Source organism: Sprattus sprattus (genome assembly GCF_963457725.1).
Source record: "Sprattus sprattus genome assembly, chromosome: 20".
In the NCBI taxonomy this organism is placed as follows: Eukaryota; Metazoa; Chordata; class Actinopteri; order Clupeiformes; family Clupeidae; genus Sprattus; species Sprattus sprattus.
Genome location: NC_137918.1, coordinates 2472501 through 2495000, shown reverse-complemented (window position 1 = coordinate 2495000; position 22500 = coordinate 2472501). Strand labels below are relative to the sequence as shown.

At 41.9% G+C, this 22500-nt stretch overlaps 1 protein-coding gene across 3 annotated transcripts in view; it reads left to right on the top strand.

Annotated features, from left to right (window-relative positions):
- Positions 1-22500, top strand: part of gabbr1b (gamma-aminobutyric acid (GABA) B receptor, 1b) — a gene marked incomplete at both ends in the record, with an annotated part of 103948 nt that overhangs the window by 1071 nt on the left and 80377 nt on the right. Inside the window, 4 exons of one of the 3 annotated variants that reach the window (XM_080859546.1) lie at positions 5986-6050; positions 6324-6462; positions 12928-13113; positions 13540-13557. In XM_080859546.1, coding sequence (XP_080715672.1) covers positions 5986-6050; positions 6324-6462; positions 12928-13113; positions 13540-13557 — 408 coding nt within the window. Of the gene's footprint in view, positions 1-5985; positions 6051-6323; positions 6463-12927; positions 13135-13539; positions 13558-22500 lie in introns of those variants that run through there. The other 2 variants (XM_080859548.1, XM_080859547.1) reach the window with 2 other exon arrangements.

The window sequence follows — 22500 nt, the reverse complement described above, 5'->3', positions numbered from 1 at the left end:
TGTATACGTATATTGTTTAGCTTGCATTGAAGTATCAGCGTTACAAGCGCTCCATCTGGTGGCTGTTTAAGGTAGAGCACCGTATTGTCTGGGAAGAGGTCTGTGGTCAGAAAACAGCATTCATGCCGAGGGAGTTCATGCTTGTGGGACACTTGCTGCAGGTGAGCACAGTGGCCATCAGCTCAAATGTCACACTTTGGTCATCTGAACACACCGTGCAGCGAGGTGATTTTGACTGCGTCGGTGGATGTACACTTACTTCACCACTGCCCCCCTGTGGCTAGTCATAGTCAAGTGGAGGGGTGGAGTTCTTGCTCGGCACAACACAACTTGCAAGCTCCTACTCTCATAGACTTGAGCTCTTGAGTATGTAGCGATGCCTCTGATTTAAGAGCTTGTGAAAATTGTGCACACAGCATACACTCACACACCGACACACACACACACACACACACAAACACAAACACACACATACACACACAGACACACACACACACACACAGTCAGATACATTGTGCTTGTGCAATACAGCCTGTTCAAATAATCATGTTTCCATAGTTACTTAGTGAGGATTATGAGAAGCCTCATAACCAAAAATCCTTTAAGGGAAATTCTGCATCATCCAAGATGCAATCTCCTCGCTGGTGTCGTGTGGAAGAACTTGGGAAAGCGATGAAGCCTTGGTTAATCCAGCAAACCCCGCTAATTAGGGTTTCAATCAAGACACAGTCCTTCCCTAGTAATTATGGCAGTGCTCAGTACTTGATTATTGCAGCGTTTAGAGCCTCCTCTGGAGACCTCTGTGGTAATGCATATGCAGTCAAACTGATAGCCACTTCCACAACAGTCGTGCACACTTCATTAATTTTTTGTATTTACTTATTTTTATTTATGCGTTTATTTGAAAAGGGACAGTGTAAATTGATAGACATTTCCCAGAAATATGTAAATGCACCGGAATTAGCTAGGTTAGCTAGTTTTCATCCCTTGTCCCTTGGCATGCTATGACAGAGAGATACGAAATAAAGGAAAGAAATAATAATAAATAATGATATACTTCCACTCATGCGTTTGCAAAAACAAAATATCTGGTAAATACATTTCACATGCTCTTCATTTATTACAACAACGTCCTCTGTTCTCTGTATTTAGAGTATAAGACACAGGTTGGCTTTTGGTGCACAGACACCTTAACCTTCAGTGCGGCCACTGCACGGGTTGATATGACATTTGATAGCAACGGGGATTATCTTCACCAGCGGTGTTGATGCAGCCCCTTTAGTATAAGGCATATCTATAGCATCCCCTATGGAGACTGTGACCTTTGATCTTGTATTAGACATATCTATAGCATCCCCTATGGAGACCGTTACCTTTGACCGTACCATCTATCATGCAGGAGTTTTGTTCTTTAAAATTGAACTTCTTTGTTTCAAAATGGACTGACCTCTGTGGTCATGCATATGCAGTCAGACTGAGAGCCACTTCCACAGCAGTCATGCACACTTCCACTCATGCGTTTGCAAAAACAAAATATCTGATAATAATACATTTAACATGCTCTTAATTTATTACAACAACGTCCTACAGTGCCGCTTGAATGTATGTGAACCCCTTGAGCAGTTAAGAGTTTTCTGTTGTTTTACCATGATTTTTCAATTGTTTTTCATTTTTCCATAGATGAAATGTCAGGTTTATGTTTATCAATTGCATGTACTTGTTTAGAGGGAATTGTGTGAGAAGCCAAAAAACTACATTAAACATGTAATTAGTGTACTGTATGTGCAAAAGTAAGTGAACCCCCAGCTGCATTGGTGAAGTCAAGTAGGTAACAGATTCGGTGAAACACATTTGGGTGCTTAAATAGTCAATTAAGTAATCCAATCAAATGAGTCATCCTAAGGAAAAGGGTTGGGCAACAGAGATTAAAAGAGAGAGGAAACCAACCAAACTACTGTAGTGCCAAGGTGCACCCACACAGATCAACAATGCAGAGAGGAAAGGAGATATCCGAGGACATCAGGAAGAAGGTACTGACAGCCCATTAGTCTTGGGAAAGCTATAAGACCATCTCCAAAAGATTCCAGCTCCATCCATCCACTGTAAGACAAATAATGTACAAATGGAGGGCATTCAATATGACTGCGACTCTGCCTGGAAGTAGACGCCCATCAAGACTATCACCAATTAAGCACCCAAATGTGTTTCACCGAATCTGTTACCTACTTGACTTCACAAGGCAGCTGGGGGTTCACTTACTTTTGCACATACACTAATTACATGTTTCATGTAGTTTTTTGGCTTCTCACACAATTCCTCTAAACAAGTACATGCAATTGATAAACATAAACCTGACATTTCATCCATGGAAAATTGGTGATGAAAAAATTAAAAAATCATGGTAAAACAACAGAAAACTCTTAACTGCTCAAGGGGTTCACATACTTTCAAGCGGCACTGTATGTTCTCTGTATTTAGAGTATAACACGTAGACTCTCAACTCTCCACTCCATTGTGCAAGAACATATTTAACATAAATATAGTATTTCAGTGCAGGTTTAAGACCTCATTGATCACTGTAATTTTGTTTAGGCAGTGGAAAATTCATGAAATAAATTGCATTAATGACGGCTGAAAATAAAAACAATAAATTGTAATATATATATATATATATATATATATATACAGCCGCGGAAAAAATTAAGAGACCACTTCAAAATTATCAGTTTCTCTGGTTTTACTATTTATTGGTATGTGTTAAAGTAAAATGTACATTTTTGTTTTATTCTATAACCTACTGGCTACATTCCTACCAAATTTCAAATAAAAATATTGTCATTTAGATCATTTATTTGCAGAAAAATGACAATTGGTCAAAATAGCAAAAAAGATGCAGTGTCTTCAGATCTCGAATAATGCAAAGAAAACAAGCTCATATTCATTTTTAAGCTACACAATACTAATGCTTTAACTTAGGAAGAGTTCAGAAATCAATATTTGGTGGAATAACCTTGATTTAAAATCACAACTTTCATGTGTCTTGGCATGCTCTCCACCAGTCTTTCACATTGCCGTTGGGTGACTTTATGCTACTCCTGGCGCAAGAATTCAAGCAGCTCGGCTTCTTTTCATGGCTTGTGACCATCCATCTTCCTCTTGATCACATTTCAGAGTTTTTTTTATGGGATTCAGGTCTCGAAATTGGGCTGGCCATGACAGGGTCCTGATCTGGTGATACTCCATCCACACCTTTACTGGCCTGGCTGTGTGGCATGGAGCATTGCCCTGCTGGAAAAAACACTTCTCAGAGTTGGGGAACATTGTCAGAGCAAAAGGAAGCAAGTTTTTCTTCCGGGACAACGTTGTACTTTGCCTGGCTGAGGTTTGTAAAAGACCATAAGGATTGAACCAAAGCGGACTGGAGGGTCTCCTAGTTCGTCTTCTCTGATGAGTCCAATTTTCAGCTTTGCCCAACACATGGTCGTCTGATGGTTAGACGGAGACCTGGAGAGGCCTACAAGCCACAGAGTCTTGCACCTACTGTGAAATTGGACTCATCAGAGAAGACGAACTAGGAGACCCTCCAGTCCGCTTTGGTTCAATCTTTATGGTCTTTTACAAACCTCAGCCAGGCAAAGTACAACGTTGTCCCGGAAGAAAAACTTGCTTCCTTTTGCTCTGACAATGTTCCCCAACTCTGAGAAGTGTTTTTTCCAGCAAGGCAATGCTCCATGCCACACAGCCAGGCCAGTAAAGGTGTGGATGGAGTATCACCAGATCAGGACCCTGTCATGGCCAGCCCAATTTCGAGACCTGAATCCCATAAAAAAACTCTGAAATGTGATCAAGAGGAAGATGGATGGTCACAAGCCATGAAAAGAAGCCGAGCTGCTTGAATTCTTGCGCCAGGAGTAGCATAAAGTCACCCAACGGCAATGTGAAAGACTGGTGGAGAGCATGCCAAGACACATGAAAGTTGTGATTTTAAATCAAGGTTATTCCACCAAATATTGATTTCTGAACTCTTCCTAAGTTAAAGCATTAGTATTGTGTAGTTTAAAAATGAATATGAGCTTGTTTTCTTTGCATTATTCGAGATCTGAAGACACTGCATCTTTTTTGCTATTTTGACCAATTGTCATTTTTCTGCAAATAAATGATCTAAATGACAATATTTGTATTTGAAATTTGGTAGGAATGTTGCCAGTAGGTTATAGAATAAAACAAAAATGTACATTTTACTTTAACACATACCAATAAATAGTAAAACCAGAGAAACTGATAATTTTAAAGTGGTCTCTTAATTTTTTCCGCGGCTGTATATATATATATATATATATATATATATATATATATATATATATATAAGTATAAGGTTGGCTTTGGTGCACAGACACCTTAAATTTTAGTGTGGCCACTGCACGGGTTGATATGACATTTGACAGCAATGGGGATGTTATCCAGCTGTGTTGATGCAGCCGGTTTAGTATTTGGCATATCTATAGCATCTCCTATGGAGACCGTGACCTGTGATCTTCTATTAGACATATCTATGGATCAAAATGGACTGAGAAGGGGTATCTGGAGTTCTGTTCTATGGTTTGAAAGCGTGCTTACTAGCTGGCCCAGTTTATATGAAAAATAGTTAAATAATAACTGAATAAATGAAATTGAGAAAACATCTAAATCAGGTCAGGATGTGGAGTGTTGTGCATCAGATCCTTTTCAGATGTTTTGTCTCAAAGTAAACTCAGATTTAGCCTGACTACATTTCAGCTTCTCAAACCTGTTATTATTAATTCATGCCACAGCAGTGGTTAACTGCTAATATTCTTTTGTTAAATTACATAACATTACATCATTTCATTTGTGGGAAAAATCATGACAAAATGTGGCCTAAAAATGAATGAGAGCAATTAAAACATTAATTGCATTTGTTATATCTAAACTAATACAATCACTTCTTTAAAAACGAGGCTCAAAGAAAGTGACATCAGGGGTCGGTCAGAAAACCCTGCGGATATTGCTTTGTATGCATATGTTTTCAAAGGACTTCAAGGCCACAGTTTGATATCTTGTCATGAAGTGCCACAGTCATCTGTCAAGCGAGACGGCTTTTGTCACAATCAGTCAATTACATTAAAGACATAGGTTTAAAGTAACTGATTTTATGACACAGGAATACAAAATAGAAATATAGATAGTATAGTTATGCAGTAGTTATCCTTATGAGAAGTTAAACATGACCAATGTGGAAAAAGGTTTGGCTTAACTGTAGAATCTTAAAAAGGGTTGACTTTATTAATGCTTAAATAAATAGGCTGTATTATTCTTGTTTCCATAAAAAAATAAAGTGGCTCGATTGCATGTAACAGAAAATAAACAAAGCCCTGTGGTGATGTGCATCAAACAGCAGAAAGCTGCTAAAGTTGATTCTGCATGTGCTTCCCCTCGCTGCATCCACTTCCTTCATAAAATACTCCATTGTTATTTTCACAAAAGCTCTCAAATGTCAGGACTACTACTACTACTTGTGTAGCAAACATGTACAACTCATTTGAGTCTTGTGAAGGTTATAACAATTATGACTGGTGGAATGGCTTGGGGTGGGAGGGTCTCCTTCTCGTCATACAGGTAATGTTAAGTATTGCTGTGCCTGCAGGGGTGCCTGTTTTAACCCCCACCAGTGGTATAAAATGAGCAACAGACCTAAGTCATCTTCAATAGCAAAACAGGGTCTAAGAGTGAATCTGTTGACCATTTATAAGCATTAGTTAATTTCTTAGCATTAGTTAAGAAATTCTATGACAGATACGTATATGCTGAAAATATTCTGTACAACAGTTTGACAACAGAAAGAGTTGAGCTGAAGCAGTAGAGTAGTAGTAGAGGAAGTGAGCTGACTACAGCAGCCTGCCTGAATTTACCCTACGCTGGATTGTATTTTGTTTATCTGTTGAGTTTGTCTGTTCTCTGCTTCAATAGGCTGCAATATCATCCGACCCCCTAGAGATGGAGGGATCCGATACAGGGGCCTGACACAAGAGCAGGTATGAGTATGTGTGTGTGTGTGTGTGTGTGTGTGTATGTGTGAGCACGTGCATATGCATGTGCATGCCTTTGTGTAGGTACAGATGACAGACTGGAATGTGACGTATAAATTGCTAAATCTGTTATTGCTAGTTGTTAATTTGTGTCTCTGTGTATATGTGTGTCTCTGTGTGTGTGTGTGTGTGTGTGTGTGTGTGTGTGTGTGTGTGTGTGTGTGTGTGTGTGTGTGTGTGTGTCTGTGTCTGTGTCTGTGTCTGTGTGTGTCTGTGTAGATCCGGAGCGTTCAGGTGCTGCCTGTGGACTATGAGATTGAGTACATCTGCAGGGGCAACCGTGTCATTGTGGGGCCAAAGGTCAGGAAGTGTCTGCCCAACGGGACCTGGACTGAACCCAACCTGAAAAGCTTCTGCTGTTAGTACTCTTTCTCTTTTATTTGCTCTCTCTCTCTCTCTCTTTCTCTCTCTCTCTCCCTCTCTCTTTCTCTCCCTCTAGATTTATATATGGGCCATTCTACCGAATTCGTGTAATATGCTGTCCCTCAACAATAAAAACTATTTACAAAACAATTAGGTATTTAGGCATAGATATTTAATTAGAAAATGTTATGGTCTATATAAACCCAATGCATTACATGAGACAGTGATAAGCTAAATATATACAAAATCATCATTTATAGGGTACTTTCTATTGGGAAGTAGCTGTCCCCAACCCTGACATCTAAATTTCAATGCCTTTAAATAACACTTTTCAATTTTTTTTGATTTTTTTCAATGATTTAATTTCAAAGATCATTATGATTGGGTTGAAACAGAACATGGAATATTTAGATTTATTGTGGGTTTAATTTTTAAATCAATTTACTATACTCAAAAAATCATGTCCCTAGTTTTCATGTCACTACCGAAACACAAGAGTTTTAGTCCATTGGCTGAGCCTGTGTTTTAGCCACGACCCTGCATTTTTGACCATGCAGTGACACTGCATCCCTGTCCCTCATGGTTGAATGGTAAGTAGCTAAATCCCATAGTTTTTATATAAATGTGTTCCAAAGTCTGAAAATCGACGTGTAACCTTAAGAATTGTCACTACCGAAACGCATGTTTTCATCAATTAAGTAAACCTTTTGGGGTTTCATGGAAAATCTTATGTTTGTATGTGTGTTCACCTCTTCAAAGATGTGTTTGCAAGCCGTGTGCTTGCCAGAATTCTTTATTTATGCTTAAAGTTAGCTAGAATTGTCACTACCGAAACAGTCACTACCGAAACATATGGTAGTGACCAGATGATTTCGGTAGTGACAAAATGAAATATTAAGTAGTTCAATCCCATCATTTTTAAATAAATGTGTTGTGTGGACTAAAGGGCGGCCCAGAGCACCTTTTTGGATGATTTTGGGAGAGAAATGAACATCCATCCAACAGTGCAGTCACTACCGAAACAGTGCAGTCACTACCGAAACAAATAAATTGAACTTGAAAATTTGGTAAAAAATCAATTTCTATGGATTTCATTGTGAAAACCTTCAAGAAATATTTGTAAAAATACTCTTCAGAGAAGGGAAGGAAACACAATCTGAACAGGTCAATAATAATACTTTTTTACTATAGCGAATGTGATGTTTCGGTAGTGACAATTTTTGGAAGAGGAAAAACATTCCAACACATTCTGAAAATACAATATAAAACTTGACTGTTCTTTTACTAGATATGTGTATTTTAGATATGGTACAATATACATACGGACAAAGTTTTGGGAATAAACCATAAAAAAATTCAAAATGTAGCCGACATGACTTTGCATCAATTCGGTAGAATGGCCCATATCACACATGCATGTTCACTACATGCACTGCCTCTATATCCTCTTCTCTCTCTGTCTGTCTCACACTTAGCTCTTTGTCTCCCAGTCTCTCTTCTTTGACCATGTCTTTCCTGTGTATTTCTACATGCATACTTCCTTGCAGCTCTATGTTGTTACAAAGTTTTAATCTAGTTTTAATCTAGTTTAACTCTAGTTAAATGTATGTGGTACATATGCAGCCATTCTTCATCTTTGGGGTCTGTGGTGTAGTTACCAGTCCCTTGCTGCATTGGTACTTTGCGGTATAGTCTTTCCCTTGTACGTTTCAGAGAAAGCTCAGGGAATTATGCTTAGAAGGCATATTTTGCTTTGCTAAATGTAAACTTCACCTGCTAAATGAAAACCTAAATTTTCAGTGAGGTTTGCCACCCTTTCCATATTACACATAATCATTCTGTACCTATAACATTAACATACTGCTTACATTCACATGAGCAAAACCAAATATAATATGTTCTGTGAAACATCCAAAAAGCCTTATTTGCATGAATCACTTTGAGTTTAACATTTAACGTTCAACATGTCTTGGAGACTTCTTCTTTCTTGGAGATTTCTTACAGAACTAGCGACAGTAGTCCATCCAGCTTGCTAACCTAGTTGTCTACTATTTGAAGACAGAGGAATTATCTAAAACATTGGTAAAAGTACAGAAAACAAACAAACTTGGCTTTTACCAAATAGACGCACAATACAAACTATTAATCTCACTGTACACACTGCCAGAGATTTACTGAAGTAATGTTAGCTTCATGTAGCGAGTAAATAGCCGACAACTTGCTAATGATGGGGTAAAGGCACCACCCTGTAGAAGTGACTTGCCAGCTAAACATAACGAACAGCATAAATGAAGGACAATTGCGCTTTGTTGCCTCTGTATACCTTTGTGCTGCAGAAGTGGAGTGAAGTAGAAACAATAGCCCCACACTGTTAATCCAGTGCCAGAGCTATATGCAGCTCTCTCTGTGTTCCCTCATGTGAAGTTAGAACAAACATCATATTATACTGTACATGACATTACATGACAACAACATATATGGCATACAGGTCACAACACAAGTGAGTAGGCGACACCCCTGTGCAATATCACTTAAATGTCAAATGATTCAAAACGGCATCACAAGTTGACAAGTAGAGTATTTTTTTTGATGAACAATCAAAACAAATATTTTAGAAAGAATACAGGCCTTAAAGAAGGAACTCATTGCAACAAAAGTGAACAAACCTTTCACTGACACTCAGGTTAGAAAGCCTGTAATCATTAAAAAGAAAGTACACCTGTGATTTCCAATTAGTCTAATTGCATGAACATGATTATAAAATGTGAACACCAGGGCTTTCTCAGTTTTGCCCTTATGGGCTCCTATTCATGGGTTCCAAAGAAGTCACTTCCTAAAAGCCTGCCGCCATATTTGTACTTGATTTGGGTGCCACTGTGCTTTGTGTTTTGTATTGTAAAAATGTTCCTGTCAAAGGGAGCTAAAAAAGTAAAACCGTTCTGAAACCTCCGTTTGCCTTTTGGCTCCACCATTACAAAGAGTGCTAGAGACCTGTGGACTCACATTAGCATCAGGAGAAAGTTGATGCGGAGGTGACATTTGTCACTCATACTGCTTTATCATTCCCTTTTTCTGCACTACCTGACCCGATCAGATCACTGAGAACTGCCGTTCTACCAATCTACTTATGCTACTATTGATTCAATCTTAGTTTATTTAGCAAATGATTTATGGCATTTATGTTTTCATTATAAAATAGTTGAGGGGAGTATGCATTCAAATAATGTATATTATTTAACCTAAATGCTGCGAAATATGTATGTATATATATATATATCTATATATGTATGGGCACACAAACTTGGCGGTGCTAAGCACGGAAATGTCACATGGTACCCATGAAATGGCTGTGCATTGCCAGAGGAATTGAGAAATCTGAATGGGAGAGGGTCAAGTGCTTTGGACACAAGGGTTATCAGTGTAAACCAGAGCTAATGTCAACCTCTATACACGGCATCCGTGGAAAAAAAAACCTGCTTGCTCTTCAGCACAAAATTGCAACATTACATTTTGCTAAAGAATATAAGAAGAATCCTGATAAATATTGTGAGCACATTCTTGAGTCAGATGAGAACAAGATAATTTAGTTCGGATCAGATGGGGTCCAGCATGTTTGGCAAAAACCTGGCCAGGACTACCACAGTGAGTGCATAGTCTGACAGTGAAGCACGGCGGTGGAAGTGTGATAATGGGGCTGCTTGAGTGCAAAAGGTGTTGGGAAGATGACATTTACAGTTGGCAGCATGATAGCCTGTGGATATACCAAAATATTGGCTGTCAAGATGACTCCCAGTACCCAGAAGCTTTGGCAAAGGAGGAATATTTCAGCATGATAACAATCCAAAGCGCACTCAAGAATTTCTAAAAAACACGATAACCTGGCCAAGTATATCGCCTGACTTCAATCCAATACAACTTTGGGGTATTTCAATGTACAGACTGGTAGAGCAACACAACCCCCAAAAGTAAAACAAAATCGTCTCTGAAGAATGGCAGAACATCTCTCCAGACATTTGACGCACACTGGTATCCTCCATACCAAGGAGAGTGGAGTCTGTCACCACACCTAAAGGTAGACACATCTGAATAGTTAGGGCCCTATTTTAACGATCAGAAACGCAAGTAGGTCAGCGCCAAACACAAGTAGCTGTGTGGGCGGCTCTATGGCGCATTTGCTATTATAACGGCGGAAAAAACACACTTGCGCCCAGCGCAAATGTCAAATGGGTTGGTCCAAAGGAGGTTACTCAGCCATAGGTGTGGTTTGGGCGTAATATGCAATAAACCAATCAGAGCGTCATCTCACATTCCCTTTAAGAGCGAGGAGCGCATATTCCATAGCGGCTTGTTATTATAATGGCAGAATTACCTGGAGGAAGACCGTGAGGCCACCAGAACGTGTGTTAACAGAAACAATCACGGCAATATTTTCCCATGCTTGTTTGGAGAAATGTTTCTACTTTTCATTTCTCGTTTGTATTTTTTCAGTTACTATAGCATTCTTTTTTTGGTGGCAACATATTTGAAATAAAAGTCACAAAAACATACTTTCTGATGTTTTGGGTTCACCCTCACTGAATCACTAGGTTATGTATGCATGGTAATAATATTGCACCCATCGGCACATGCAGTTCAACCTCACGTCTTCAAATTCCTCTAATATATCCTCATTTACACATCCATGATTCATGGCAATGTTGTGTAAAACACTGGGGGGGCACGTATGTGAATATGGGTGCAGTCTATAGCGCCAAGGACGCCAGGGAACCCATACTTCTCCCAGAACGCCTGCTTAGCCCGCTCTTGGCTGTCGGGTGTTACGGGAAATTTTATGAATTCCCCAGCATGTCGGACTAGACCTGACGTAACTGCATGTATAGCCGAACTTATTGCAGACTGTGATAGGGACGGTTTGCGTCTGTCCCCAGCTCATCTGCCAGAGAGAGAGCGAGTGAGTGTGAGTGTGTGTGTGTGCGCGCGCGGCCAGCCACTGATCAGGCTCTGCTCTCTTCCGATCTCTCCCTCTCCCTCCCTTTTCTCCTTATCTCGCCGCAGACTGTGATAGGGACAGTGTGCGTCTGTCCCCAGCTCATCTGCCAGGAGATGGCAGACATCAGAACCGCCATTACAATTAACCTGAATCATTTGGGTCAATGTGTACGCTAGATGTATGCCTATTTTTAAAATATCTTGGATATGGATATCACAATGATTTCCTCAAGTGGTAAATACTTTATTTTCCTTGTAATTATATGTGGCTTGCCAAAAAATTGGTGTAAATCTCTCGTGTAGACGACAGAAGTACCGTCACGTGTAGCCTATAGGTCCTATACTGTACGGGCAAGCACACGCGCCCTTAAAATAGCGTCTGAATACCCGCCACAGACTCTAGACAATGCGCCTGTGACATTAGACCAGCTTTTTTCTGGTCAACGGCGCACAGCGCACGGCATTGTTTTGAAACTGCAAAATACCACTTGCGCCAGAGAAACGCCTTCTCTGTTCCGCCCCCACCCATGTCGGCGCAAGTTAATTTTGACGCGCGCCTCTGGAGGGAAAATCCCGCTGTGCGCCGGGTGCAAGATAGGATTGATACATGCGTCGGTGACAATGTCAATTGCGCTGGGTGCAAGATAGGGCCCTTAGTCTTTAACTTTACATAAGAGCTAATACCCTACTTAGAAGTACTGCAATTACTGTAAGGTTATGCAATTCTGAATCATTTGGTATTTTGAGATGTACTCTCTTCTGTGTGTATACTGTACATAAACAGTAATAATTTACAACTTTCATAAAGAGTCGAGGATAACAAAAGTCTACCGACGACTATGACTTCTTGCCACAGCTAGAGACCAGCACTGTAAACTGTGCTGAATAAATTGCTCTGTTTTGTCTTTTTGTTTTGAAGTCCGTGGTCTCCTCCTGTTCTCTTCATGTGCCCATAGCAGTGTAAGATTAATAGATTGTCATTTCATTCCCCCTGTTATAGTTCCTTCTGCTTGTTAGCACGTCTTTGAGGAAACTAAGGAGTTTAGTTAATCAATAATCTTTTGCAGATGCCAGTATGTCTGGTGGAGCTGTGATTTGCAGCAGGAAGCCAGAGATAATTACTGTTGCACATCATGCTATGGCCTACCAGAGAGAACTTAGAAAGAAATCTTACATGCACTTCTCTCTGTTCTCTCTCTCTCTCTCCTTCTCTCGGTTCTCTCTCTCTCTCTCTTTCTTCTTCTGCTGTCTTTCCTCTCTGCCCCCCACCCCCAGTGTTGCCGTGTCCTTGTGTGTGGAAACCACTGAGATAACTACTGTTATACATCATGCTTATATTGCCTTCCATTGAAAACTTACATGCGTCTCTCTTCTTCTTCTCTCTCTCTCTTTCTCTCTCGTTCCTTCTCTCTCCTTCTCTCTCCCTCTCTCTCTCTTTCGCTCACTCTCTCCCCCCCCCCCCCCCCCCCAGTGCTGCCATGTGCTCGTGTGTGGGCATCACTGGAGAACGGGCGTGTGAGTGTGTGGCCCCAGGGGCCTTCGGTAGAGGGGACAGTGCTGCAGTACAGCTGCCTGCCAGGCTTCATCCTGGTGGGCAGAAACACCACACACTGCACCAAGGCCGGCAAGTGGGACTCCCCCAAGCCTGTATGCCACTGTGAGTATGCCCATGGTGTGTGTGTGTTTGTGGTGTGTGTTTGTCCGTGTGTGTGTGTGTGTGTGTGTGTGTGTGTGTGTGTGTGTGTGTGTGTGTGTGTGTGTGTGTGTGTGTGTGTCTGTGTGTGTGTGTGTGTCTGTGTGTGTGTGTGCTTGTGCATGGGTGTGTGTTTTTTTTTTTTAATGTGCATGTGTGAATGAGCCATAGTGAGGTTGAAAAGGTGTATGGTTGTCTAGGCCTATGTCTCTTAATTTGTTTCTGTGTGGATATGTGTGTCTTTGGTTTGTGTATGAAAGTGGGTGTCAGTTACCCTTTGTTTGTATGTGCTGTCTGTGTGTGTTTAGCTCTTGTGGCACGTTGTGTAGTTTTAAAGATTTAAGTGGTTTTCCAGAGTCTAACACTAGATGTCTCTCTTCTCTCTCTCAGATGACAGAAATTACACTGGTAAGTCTGTTCACATGTCACATCACACCCCCACCCCAGTATACCTGTCTGATACATATTTATAATATATCTTCCAGTTTTTAAGACCTCTTCAGTTACTGTCTGACTTAAAAGATAATATACCCCAATTACAGTAGTTATAATGGCTTCTTCCCAGTTTAGATTGAAGATTTACAATGATAAAACTCCATGAAACTTTATCATCCCTTAATGTGAATCATACGCTGATAATGATGAGCATTATGGATGATGAGCAGAAACACTAAACATCATTCATTATGAACATGGTGTTTAGTAGGGCATGTATCGAGATGACATGAGTCGGTTGCATTCCCATGAGCTATCGTCACTCCCTCTGTGACACCTTTTTTCATGTGATCTGAGGCAAAAAGAGAATCTGTGATCTTAACTTGTATTAATAACTTCATAGAAATAAGCAAGCACCTTGCATTCTGTGACTGACCTGGAAGTATTTCAGTGCTTCTTTGGCACTCAAATAGTTCAGTCACATGTGCACAGCTTGCTTGCATTTCTGTGTGTTTTTGCACTTTTCTTTTCTTTTGTTTATGCATCCCTTGGCAATGACAGAGGATTATTTGGAGAACTCTCAGCCATGCAGCATTTTTCTCTGTTTGTTTGCACCAAGTAGCGAGCAGAGCTCTCTATTCAATAGCAACTTCAAGAGAATGTTTGGTTTACTTGAGTAAGTAATGACCAATGAGATGCAAGGTTCTATTTGACAGGCACCTGAACAGAAATACAATAACCCCAGCTGTGATAAACCAGAATATTTTTGCTCAATGCCTTAAAAAATTAGGCAGCGCACTGGACGGAAGAAAAGCAGTTGAAAAAAATTAATCTAAACCTAAATCCTAACATCTGGCAAGAGTAGTAGAGGTTGACCTTTCGAAATACTGTAATTCATGTGTGTGTCTCAGATGACACATTGTGGACATCAGATAAACTCTTCTAAAGCACTATAGAGAACTAACTACCTTTAAGAAGCACTGGAAGACCCAACTTTCAGAGAGAACCTCCCTTCCTAACTTGCACTTTGACTAGTACTTAACTTGCACTTACAGCAATTACATTCCTGCATTTTTTTTTCTATTTCTTATGTAAAATTGTATTTATTGTTACACTAGGTCTCTATTGCTCGTAGCTGGATTGTTCTCTCCCTTGTGAGCCACTTTGGATAAAAGCGTCTGTCAAATGACTTAATGTAAATGTAAATGTAAGAGTAGTTGATCTGCTAGCATAGCCAGAAGCATAACACCTGACAACACTGTACAACCAAAAAATTTGAAGGTCAAAAATGTGTCAACTATCCAACTGACACAAAAGTAACTCAATTCTTCAGGTTCCACAGAGTTAGGTTTTTACAGCTTGATAATGGTCCTCATACTCATTACCTTGACTGGTGAATGTACTGGTGAAGGTATAGTTGTTTGTACGGGTAAATGTACGGGTGAATGTACGGGTGTTTGTATGGGTGAATGTACGGGTGTTTGTATGGGTGAATGTACGGGTGTTTGTACGGGTGTTTGTATGGGTGAATGTACGGGTGTTTGTATGGGTGAATGTACGGGTGTTTGTACGGGTGTTTGTATGGGTGAATGTACGGGTGTTTGTACGGGTGTTTGTACGGGTGAATGTACGGGTGTTTGTATGGGTGAATGTACGGGTGTTTGTACGGGTGTTTGTACGGGTGAATGTTCGGGTGTATCTATGGGTGAATGTGCAGGTGTATGTATGGTTGAATGTACGGGTGAATGTACAGGTGTTTGTTAGCCATGTCCAACTTTTCTCACAGCTCACAGGGATGAACTTTAGCATGAGCATAACTCATACTCATCAATGTGTCAAGGCCGAAATATACTTCTACGACTCCGTTTCTCCGTGGTCACGCAGTTGCCTCGACGGACTCGTTTTCATTCATGGTTCTCCGGCGGTTGTGGGTGTAATTACACATTTAAAAAATATGGCAGCTGACCAAACTCCTTAGATGGTCGTACTTTTTACATACAAGTTGTTTGTTTTACTTTTTTTTGCTTAGCTTTTTAAAAAGTTACCGAGAAATAGACACGGTGCAATGTAAAAACCCCGTTATTGTTACTGAAAAATACGTCTGAGGGGATTTGCGAGGTGTCTGAGCCAGCTATCTAATGTTGACATACTACTACCCACAAGGTAAACATCGATGTATTGGCTGATAGATGGAGACGGATCGTTCCAAAATTTGGGAGGTGCACGTCAGGCCATGGAGAGGTGCTCGGAGAGGGTTTTTGTCACAACGGAGAGTGCTCTCCGTGGCCTCTTTGTCTCCCTAAACAGACAACCAAAAATCTGCCTTCATGCTGTTCAAGCTGTATTTTATGACAACAAGGGCACCAAACCTGTGCTTTCTGTGTTGAGGTGAATGCAAGAACATCCTGTAGTGTTCCGAGAAGTTTCTCTCGGCATATTGCACATAAACAAAGAAAAAAATCCATCTGCTTGTGCCGTCATGACATGAAATGAACCTGGGTGGGTTTCTCAGGTCTCTGGTCCTGGAAGTCTGGTCCATTTCATCAGTGCTAAGGAATGGGAAGGCCTTGGGTTCCCTAGTCACTAACTGCCACATACTCTCCTCTATTCTAATGCTTGTGGGTTCACTAAGTTGTGTGTAAATGTGCAGTAAGCATTTCTTGTTAGCTTCTGCAAAGCTTACCCATAGGAGTCCATTACCTCTCATTGGTGTGCCGTCCGTGCATCTGCTAAATATTTAGCAGGCAGGTTCTGTTTTTTTTCCTCCTCCTTTTCTCTTTGGATGTTTCCGGATGAGTTAATGCAGTAGAACCTTCTTGAAAAGTTGCTGATTACAACCCTCAGGGGAGTCCCAAAGCATCTCTCAGTGCATGTTCATGTTAGCTATCAGAATGTGAAACCAGCTTATGTAAGGGCTGAAAAAAAAATGGCAGCTATTAAGCAAAGTGAACTCTGAAACAGGGCCGAGTTTATCTATGCACATAATCATCTGGCGTCTTCCTGCTTTCCTGAAGATAAGAGGGAAGAGACGTGCCTTGCAGCACACTTGGCTTTAATAAAAGCTAGCGAGCTTGTTAGCTTTTCTTTTTCTGATAATTTTTTAACAAAGAAAAACCTACATACATAAATAATGGCATCTTTAATATCCAGGACGGCTGGTGGGAATGACAAATGTAGCTGTCTTAATATTACATGAGCATATCAATACATATCATCACAATGAATTTGAGGTTATGCAAACACATACTTTAAAAATGTGAAAAATTTACATAATGCCACTTTTGAAATTGAACTAGGATTTGAACAATGTGCTGAGAAGATAGATGTTGTCGGAATATTTCAAATTTTCTTCAGAACAAACAAAAGCAAAATTATTTTTCTCAGTTAAAGAAGAGACATCATACTTTAATATGGAGATTGTAGTGTTGCTTTTCTCTGGGAGAGGAACCTCTGGTACTGATATGAACAATTTAAAAATAAATATAGTTCAACATAATAACTCTTAACAGTTTCCGATGGGTGCATACATAGATATCATATATACTGTACTGTCTTATGGCGGAGTCTAGAACATCTGCACAGGTCAGCCATCTTGAGTCAGGAAGCTTTCTGATCAGTGGTACCTGATGTAAGGTCAGTGATCTGCACGAAATCTTGACGGATTTACAAATGGTTTGGTTTCTTACAAACGTTATTAACATGGTTATTATTCTGGATGCTTTTTGGATATTTTTTAGAAAATAACATAAATATGCAATGGCATGAATACATTTCTCATGTTTATAACAAACTAAACCGTTTAAAAATCGGTTAAAAATTGAGCAAGATATGGTTATTTAAAAAGTACATACCACTTACCAACACAATGTTATGGGTGAGCGAGCTGCCCTGTTTCAAGATGGCCGCCATGTGCAGACATTCGACTCCATCGACCAGAAACACGGGCGAGACATCTAGCCTTTATATATGATATCTAATGGTGCATAGAGCCCAGAACAGGAAGCAGTGCCGGAACAGGAAGTGACGCGCCTTCCTGCAGGTTATTTCAGTAACACTAAGTGGCAGTATAAAGCCAGCAGTCCTTATTACAGACTGCATATCCTGTGGGGGTAGCGGAGAAGGGGGGCATAGTGCCTGTCTGAGGTAGTGCTGTGTCGCCACCATGTGGGGGCACTGCTTAGCAAAGAACCAGAGAGCGCTGTCATTCCTTAGACATCACCACAGCGATGTTGCTGTGTAACCAGATCTTAGCGTTTCCACTGAAGACTCCTCACTCTCAGTCATCGCCACTAGATGGCACTGTGGAGGTTTCGAAAGACAAACCGTACCGCAACATTGGGGGGAGCGTGGGCTAAATAGCTGGAGTCAAACATCGTTTGTGTGATGTCACTGACAGCCATAAAATACCCCCCCCCCCCCCTCACACATAGAGGTGCAAGACTGAAGATTTGAAATGGGTCTCCAGCATTGAGGAGGGGCCCCGCGGGGCCACAGGGTCCAGCCAAGAGTGCCTGCGGCCCCCACTGGCTGCCTCCTGTGTTTACTGAATTGATTAATGGCCGTGTCACCGTCACAATATGGCAATGACGTCTGCACAGGAAACAGCTTAGAACACAAGCAGACAGGGGAGGAGGGATACAAATGGAATGGAGATGGAAACGGGCAAGAGAGAGAGAGAGAGAGCGAGAGAGTGAGAGAGAGAGAGAGAGCGAGAGAGAGATAGAGAGATAGAGATAGAGAGTGACTGTAAGTAAGAAAGAGAGGCAGAGACAGAGAGGGAGAGACGGAGGGATTGGAAGGGAGGTAGGGGCAAAAAAAAAAGCAGACGATGGGGAGAAAGTAAATTAGGGAGAGGGAGAGAGAGAGGAATGGAAAGAGAGAGAGAGAGAGAGAGAGAGAGGAGGAAAAGCAGATGGCGACAGGGCAAGAGAGCAGGGAGATTTATGTCTGCCATTTCTCCGGTAAATGACATTCTGCACCCCCTGTTTCTGTCCCACTGGAAATGTGTTTTCTGGTAGCTACTGCATTTTCTGTCATCCTACCTGCCTCTCTAGAGGAATACATGCACACACACACACCCACACACACACACACACAGACACACAGACACAGACACACACACTTTGAAACACACACACAGAGACACTCAGACATACAGAAGCATACACACTATCAATCACATACTTGCACACACAAGGACACCAACTCATCTTTAGCTGTAGTGTTTTTTTCCCTACATGTGCCGATTCTTTTCTGTCTCATTTTAGCTTGAGCCAGCTCCCATGTTCATGTAAGCTTCTGCCATGCTAACGCGTGCCGCTGCTGATGTCATGGCGCCAAGCCTTCTTTACGGCACTTGTTTGAAGTGTGGCCTGACCTCAGTCCATTAGGAGAGCTGCTTATTAATTGTAGAAATTAAGTAGCTAGTTTTATATTTTTTAAAGGACATTAAAAAAAACTACAACTGGCATTACACTACAATGACAAACAAATAAACAAAGCACAACTAAGTGTAAGAACCTGTTTTTTTAAATAGGAGAGAACAAACAAAAAAACCGCGTTGTGTACAGGTGGCATTAATTAAGGGGCAAGTGTTGAGTCTTTGTTTATGAACAGGTGGTAGGGGCTTACCTGACAATGGGTGGTAGGATGTTGCTCATCTTTAATGCAGTGACCACACATTGGCCGGGAATCAACATTGTGGAGTAAGACAGCAATTTACACACACACACTCTGTCATGATCATGCCGCACAGGTCCAGCTCTTTGGGATGCGTGGCCAGAGGAGTCCTCCATCTCTGCTGCTGTGGTGTGAGCAGTAGTGTGCGGTCAGCTTGGCTGGCTTTGACAATGATGGTGGTTGGTCCACTCGGAGATTTGGCCAATCAGCTGAGCAGATTGTTCAGTCAAGTGCAGTGTGCAAACTACAGTTTATACACCAATCAAATCATCTCAAGACGAGCCAACCCACCTCTCACTGCATTAAGCCAACTAGCTAATCATATCATCTCAGGAAGTGCTGACTGGCCAATTACAGTGGCGTTTGGCCAATCACTCAGATTACATCACAGTGTGTCTGGCACTCTCAATGACAATGCTAGTGGAAGCGCTGTATTGTTCTGGACTCTCACTTAGACAGATGTCTGCACTAATATTTCTCGTATGGGCTGGGGTGTGCTGTACATGTGAATGGAGGTGTGTGTGTGTGTGTGTGTGTGTGTGTGTGTGTGTGGTGTGTGGTGTGTGTGTGTGTGTGTGTGTGTGTGTGTGTGTGTGTGTGTGTGTGTGTGTGTGTTCAAGTTCAAGTGTTTTTATTTGTCACATACAATAAATTGAAGTGAAATGTAAAAGGGTATATGCTCCACACTGTGCAAAAATAAATCAAATAAAAAATGAATTAATTAATTTATGAAGATAAAATTAAAAATGTAAATAAAATCAAATTTAAAAATAACTCTAATAGTCTCTCAGTCCTTGAGTTTAGGCTTCGTAGGCGTCTACCCGACGGCAACAGGGTGAAAAGGCTGGCATTGGGGTGTGTGTCATCCCTCCTGATATTTTTTGCCCTCGACTCCACCCTCTTGTGATAGATGTCATTCACGTTGGGTAGGGACGCTCTGATAGTCCGCTCAGCTGAGCGTACCACCCTCTGTAGGTTGGCCTGGTCTTGAGCGGTACAGCTTCTGTACCAGACGGAGATGCATCCTGTGAGGACGCTCTCCACAGCTGAGGAGTAGAAGGTCCTCAGGATGGGAGGGGAGACCTTGAATTTCCTCAGCCTCCGGAGGAAGTACAGCCGCTGCCTAGATGACTTTGTTGCATGTTGTGTGTGGAGGGTCCAGGTTAGGTCTTCAGTGAGATGCACCCCCAGGTATTTAAAACTAGGAACCCTCTCCACAGGCTCCCCGTTGATGGTGAGGGGGGTGAACCCGCTGTCCTGGTTCCGTCGGAAGTCCACCACCATTTCTTTTGTCTTTTTTATATTTAGGGCCAAATTGTTGGTCTGACACCACAGTGCCAGGTCTGCCACTTGGTTCTTGTAGGGCTGCTCGTTGTTATTAGAGATAAGACCCAGCACCACAGTGTTGTCTGCAAATTTAATGATAGAGGTTGAACTTCCGGAGGCTGTGCAGTCATAAGTGTAGATGTTGTACAGCAGCGGGCTCAGAACACAGCCCTGGGGGGAACCTATGTTGAGGGTCAGCGGCCCAGAGGTAACACCACCCTCCACTTTCACCACCTGGGGGCGGTCAGTAAGGAAGCTGAGCAGCCAGTTGCACATTTGGGTGGAGATGTGTGTGTGTGTGTGTGTGTGTGTGTGTGTGTGTGTGTGTGTGTGTATGTATGTGTGTGTGTGTGTGTGTGTGTGTGTGTGTGTGTGTGTGTGTGTGTGTGTGTCTGTGCTGTAAATGCTGGGGTTGTTGAGCTCAGATTTAAGCCGTAAAATCCTGGTGTGACGGGGGTGAGAATGTGAGAGAGGGGGGTGGGGGTTCTCTGGGTGGATTGATGAGATTTGGCTGGTGGGGGGTGGTTAGCTGGAGATGCAGGCTGGATGTGTGTGTGTGTGTTTTCGTGTGTGTGTGTGTGTGTGTGTGTGTGTGTGTGTGTGTGTGTGTGTGTGTGTCTGTGTGTCTGTGTGAGTGCTGGATTGAGTAAGTGAGAGAGAGAGAGAGAGAGAGAGAGAGAGAGAGAGCGAGCGTGCTGGGGTGGCGTGGTGGGGGGTGAGATTGGTTTTCACCCAACAGGCAGCAAGCGGCATTAGAGCATTTTAATTAAGAGAGGGCACACAGCATGAACCTCTATCTCTTTCTCAGTATCTCTCTATCACTCTCTTCCACCCCATCTCCTTCTCTTTGTTTCTCTCTTTCCCTGACTCTCTGACTTCACCTCCTACCTGTGGAACTCTCAGCAGGGAAAAGGTCATTAGAGAAGCATACTGTGTCAGTGTGTGTGTGTGTGTGTGTGTGTGTGTGTGTGTGTGTGTGTGTGTGTGTGTGTGTGTGTGTGTGTGTGTGTGTGTGTGTGTGTGTGTGTGTGTGTGTGTGTGTGTGTGTGTGTGTGTGTGTGTGTGTGTGTGTGTGTTTGTGTATGAGTGTGTGTGTGTGTGGGTGGGTGTGAATGAGTGAATGAGTGAGAGTGTGTGTGTGTGTGTGTGAGTGAGTGCATGTCTGTGTTTGTGTGTATTCTTTTGGTAGCATGTATGAGTGTGTATGTGTGTGGGTAAGTGTTCATGTCACACCAGATATAAGGATAATAATGGCCGTTCTTGAGCAGTTAATGCATGACATATACTATTCATGCCAGCAGAGAGAGAGAGAGAGAGAGAGAGAGAGATTGTGTGTTTGTGTGTGTTTGTGTGTGTGTGTGTGTGTCTGTGTCTGTGTCTGTGTCTGTGTGTGTGTGCGTGTGCGTGTGCGTGTGCGTGTGCGCGCGCGCTCGTGTGTGTGTGTGTGTGTGTGTGTGTGTTTGGGTAGCCACATGAGAAAACAAACTAAAAGGTCTCCCTTAAGATCAAAATACCATATGGCATTTCTATGACATTCTAGCTGCACACACACACACACACACACACACACACATACACACACACACACACAAACACACAGACTCACACAAACCATCAGCAGACTCCTACATCAGAGGTCCCACCCGGGGTTCAGATGACCATTAAAGCAGTTTCCCCTGCACAAGAGCCAGAGAGAAACGGTAGAAAGGAGGCAGGTGAAGCGAGAGGGCGATGGGCTATTGGTGTGAATAATTCATCTGGATGGCGAAAGCGCTAAAGAGATTTAAGGGTCAGGGTGCACAGCAACACTTGTGCAATTAATGCCAATCAATCAACTATCAGATTACACACACACACACACACACACACACACACACACACACACACACACACACACACACACACACACAC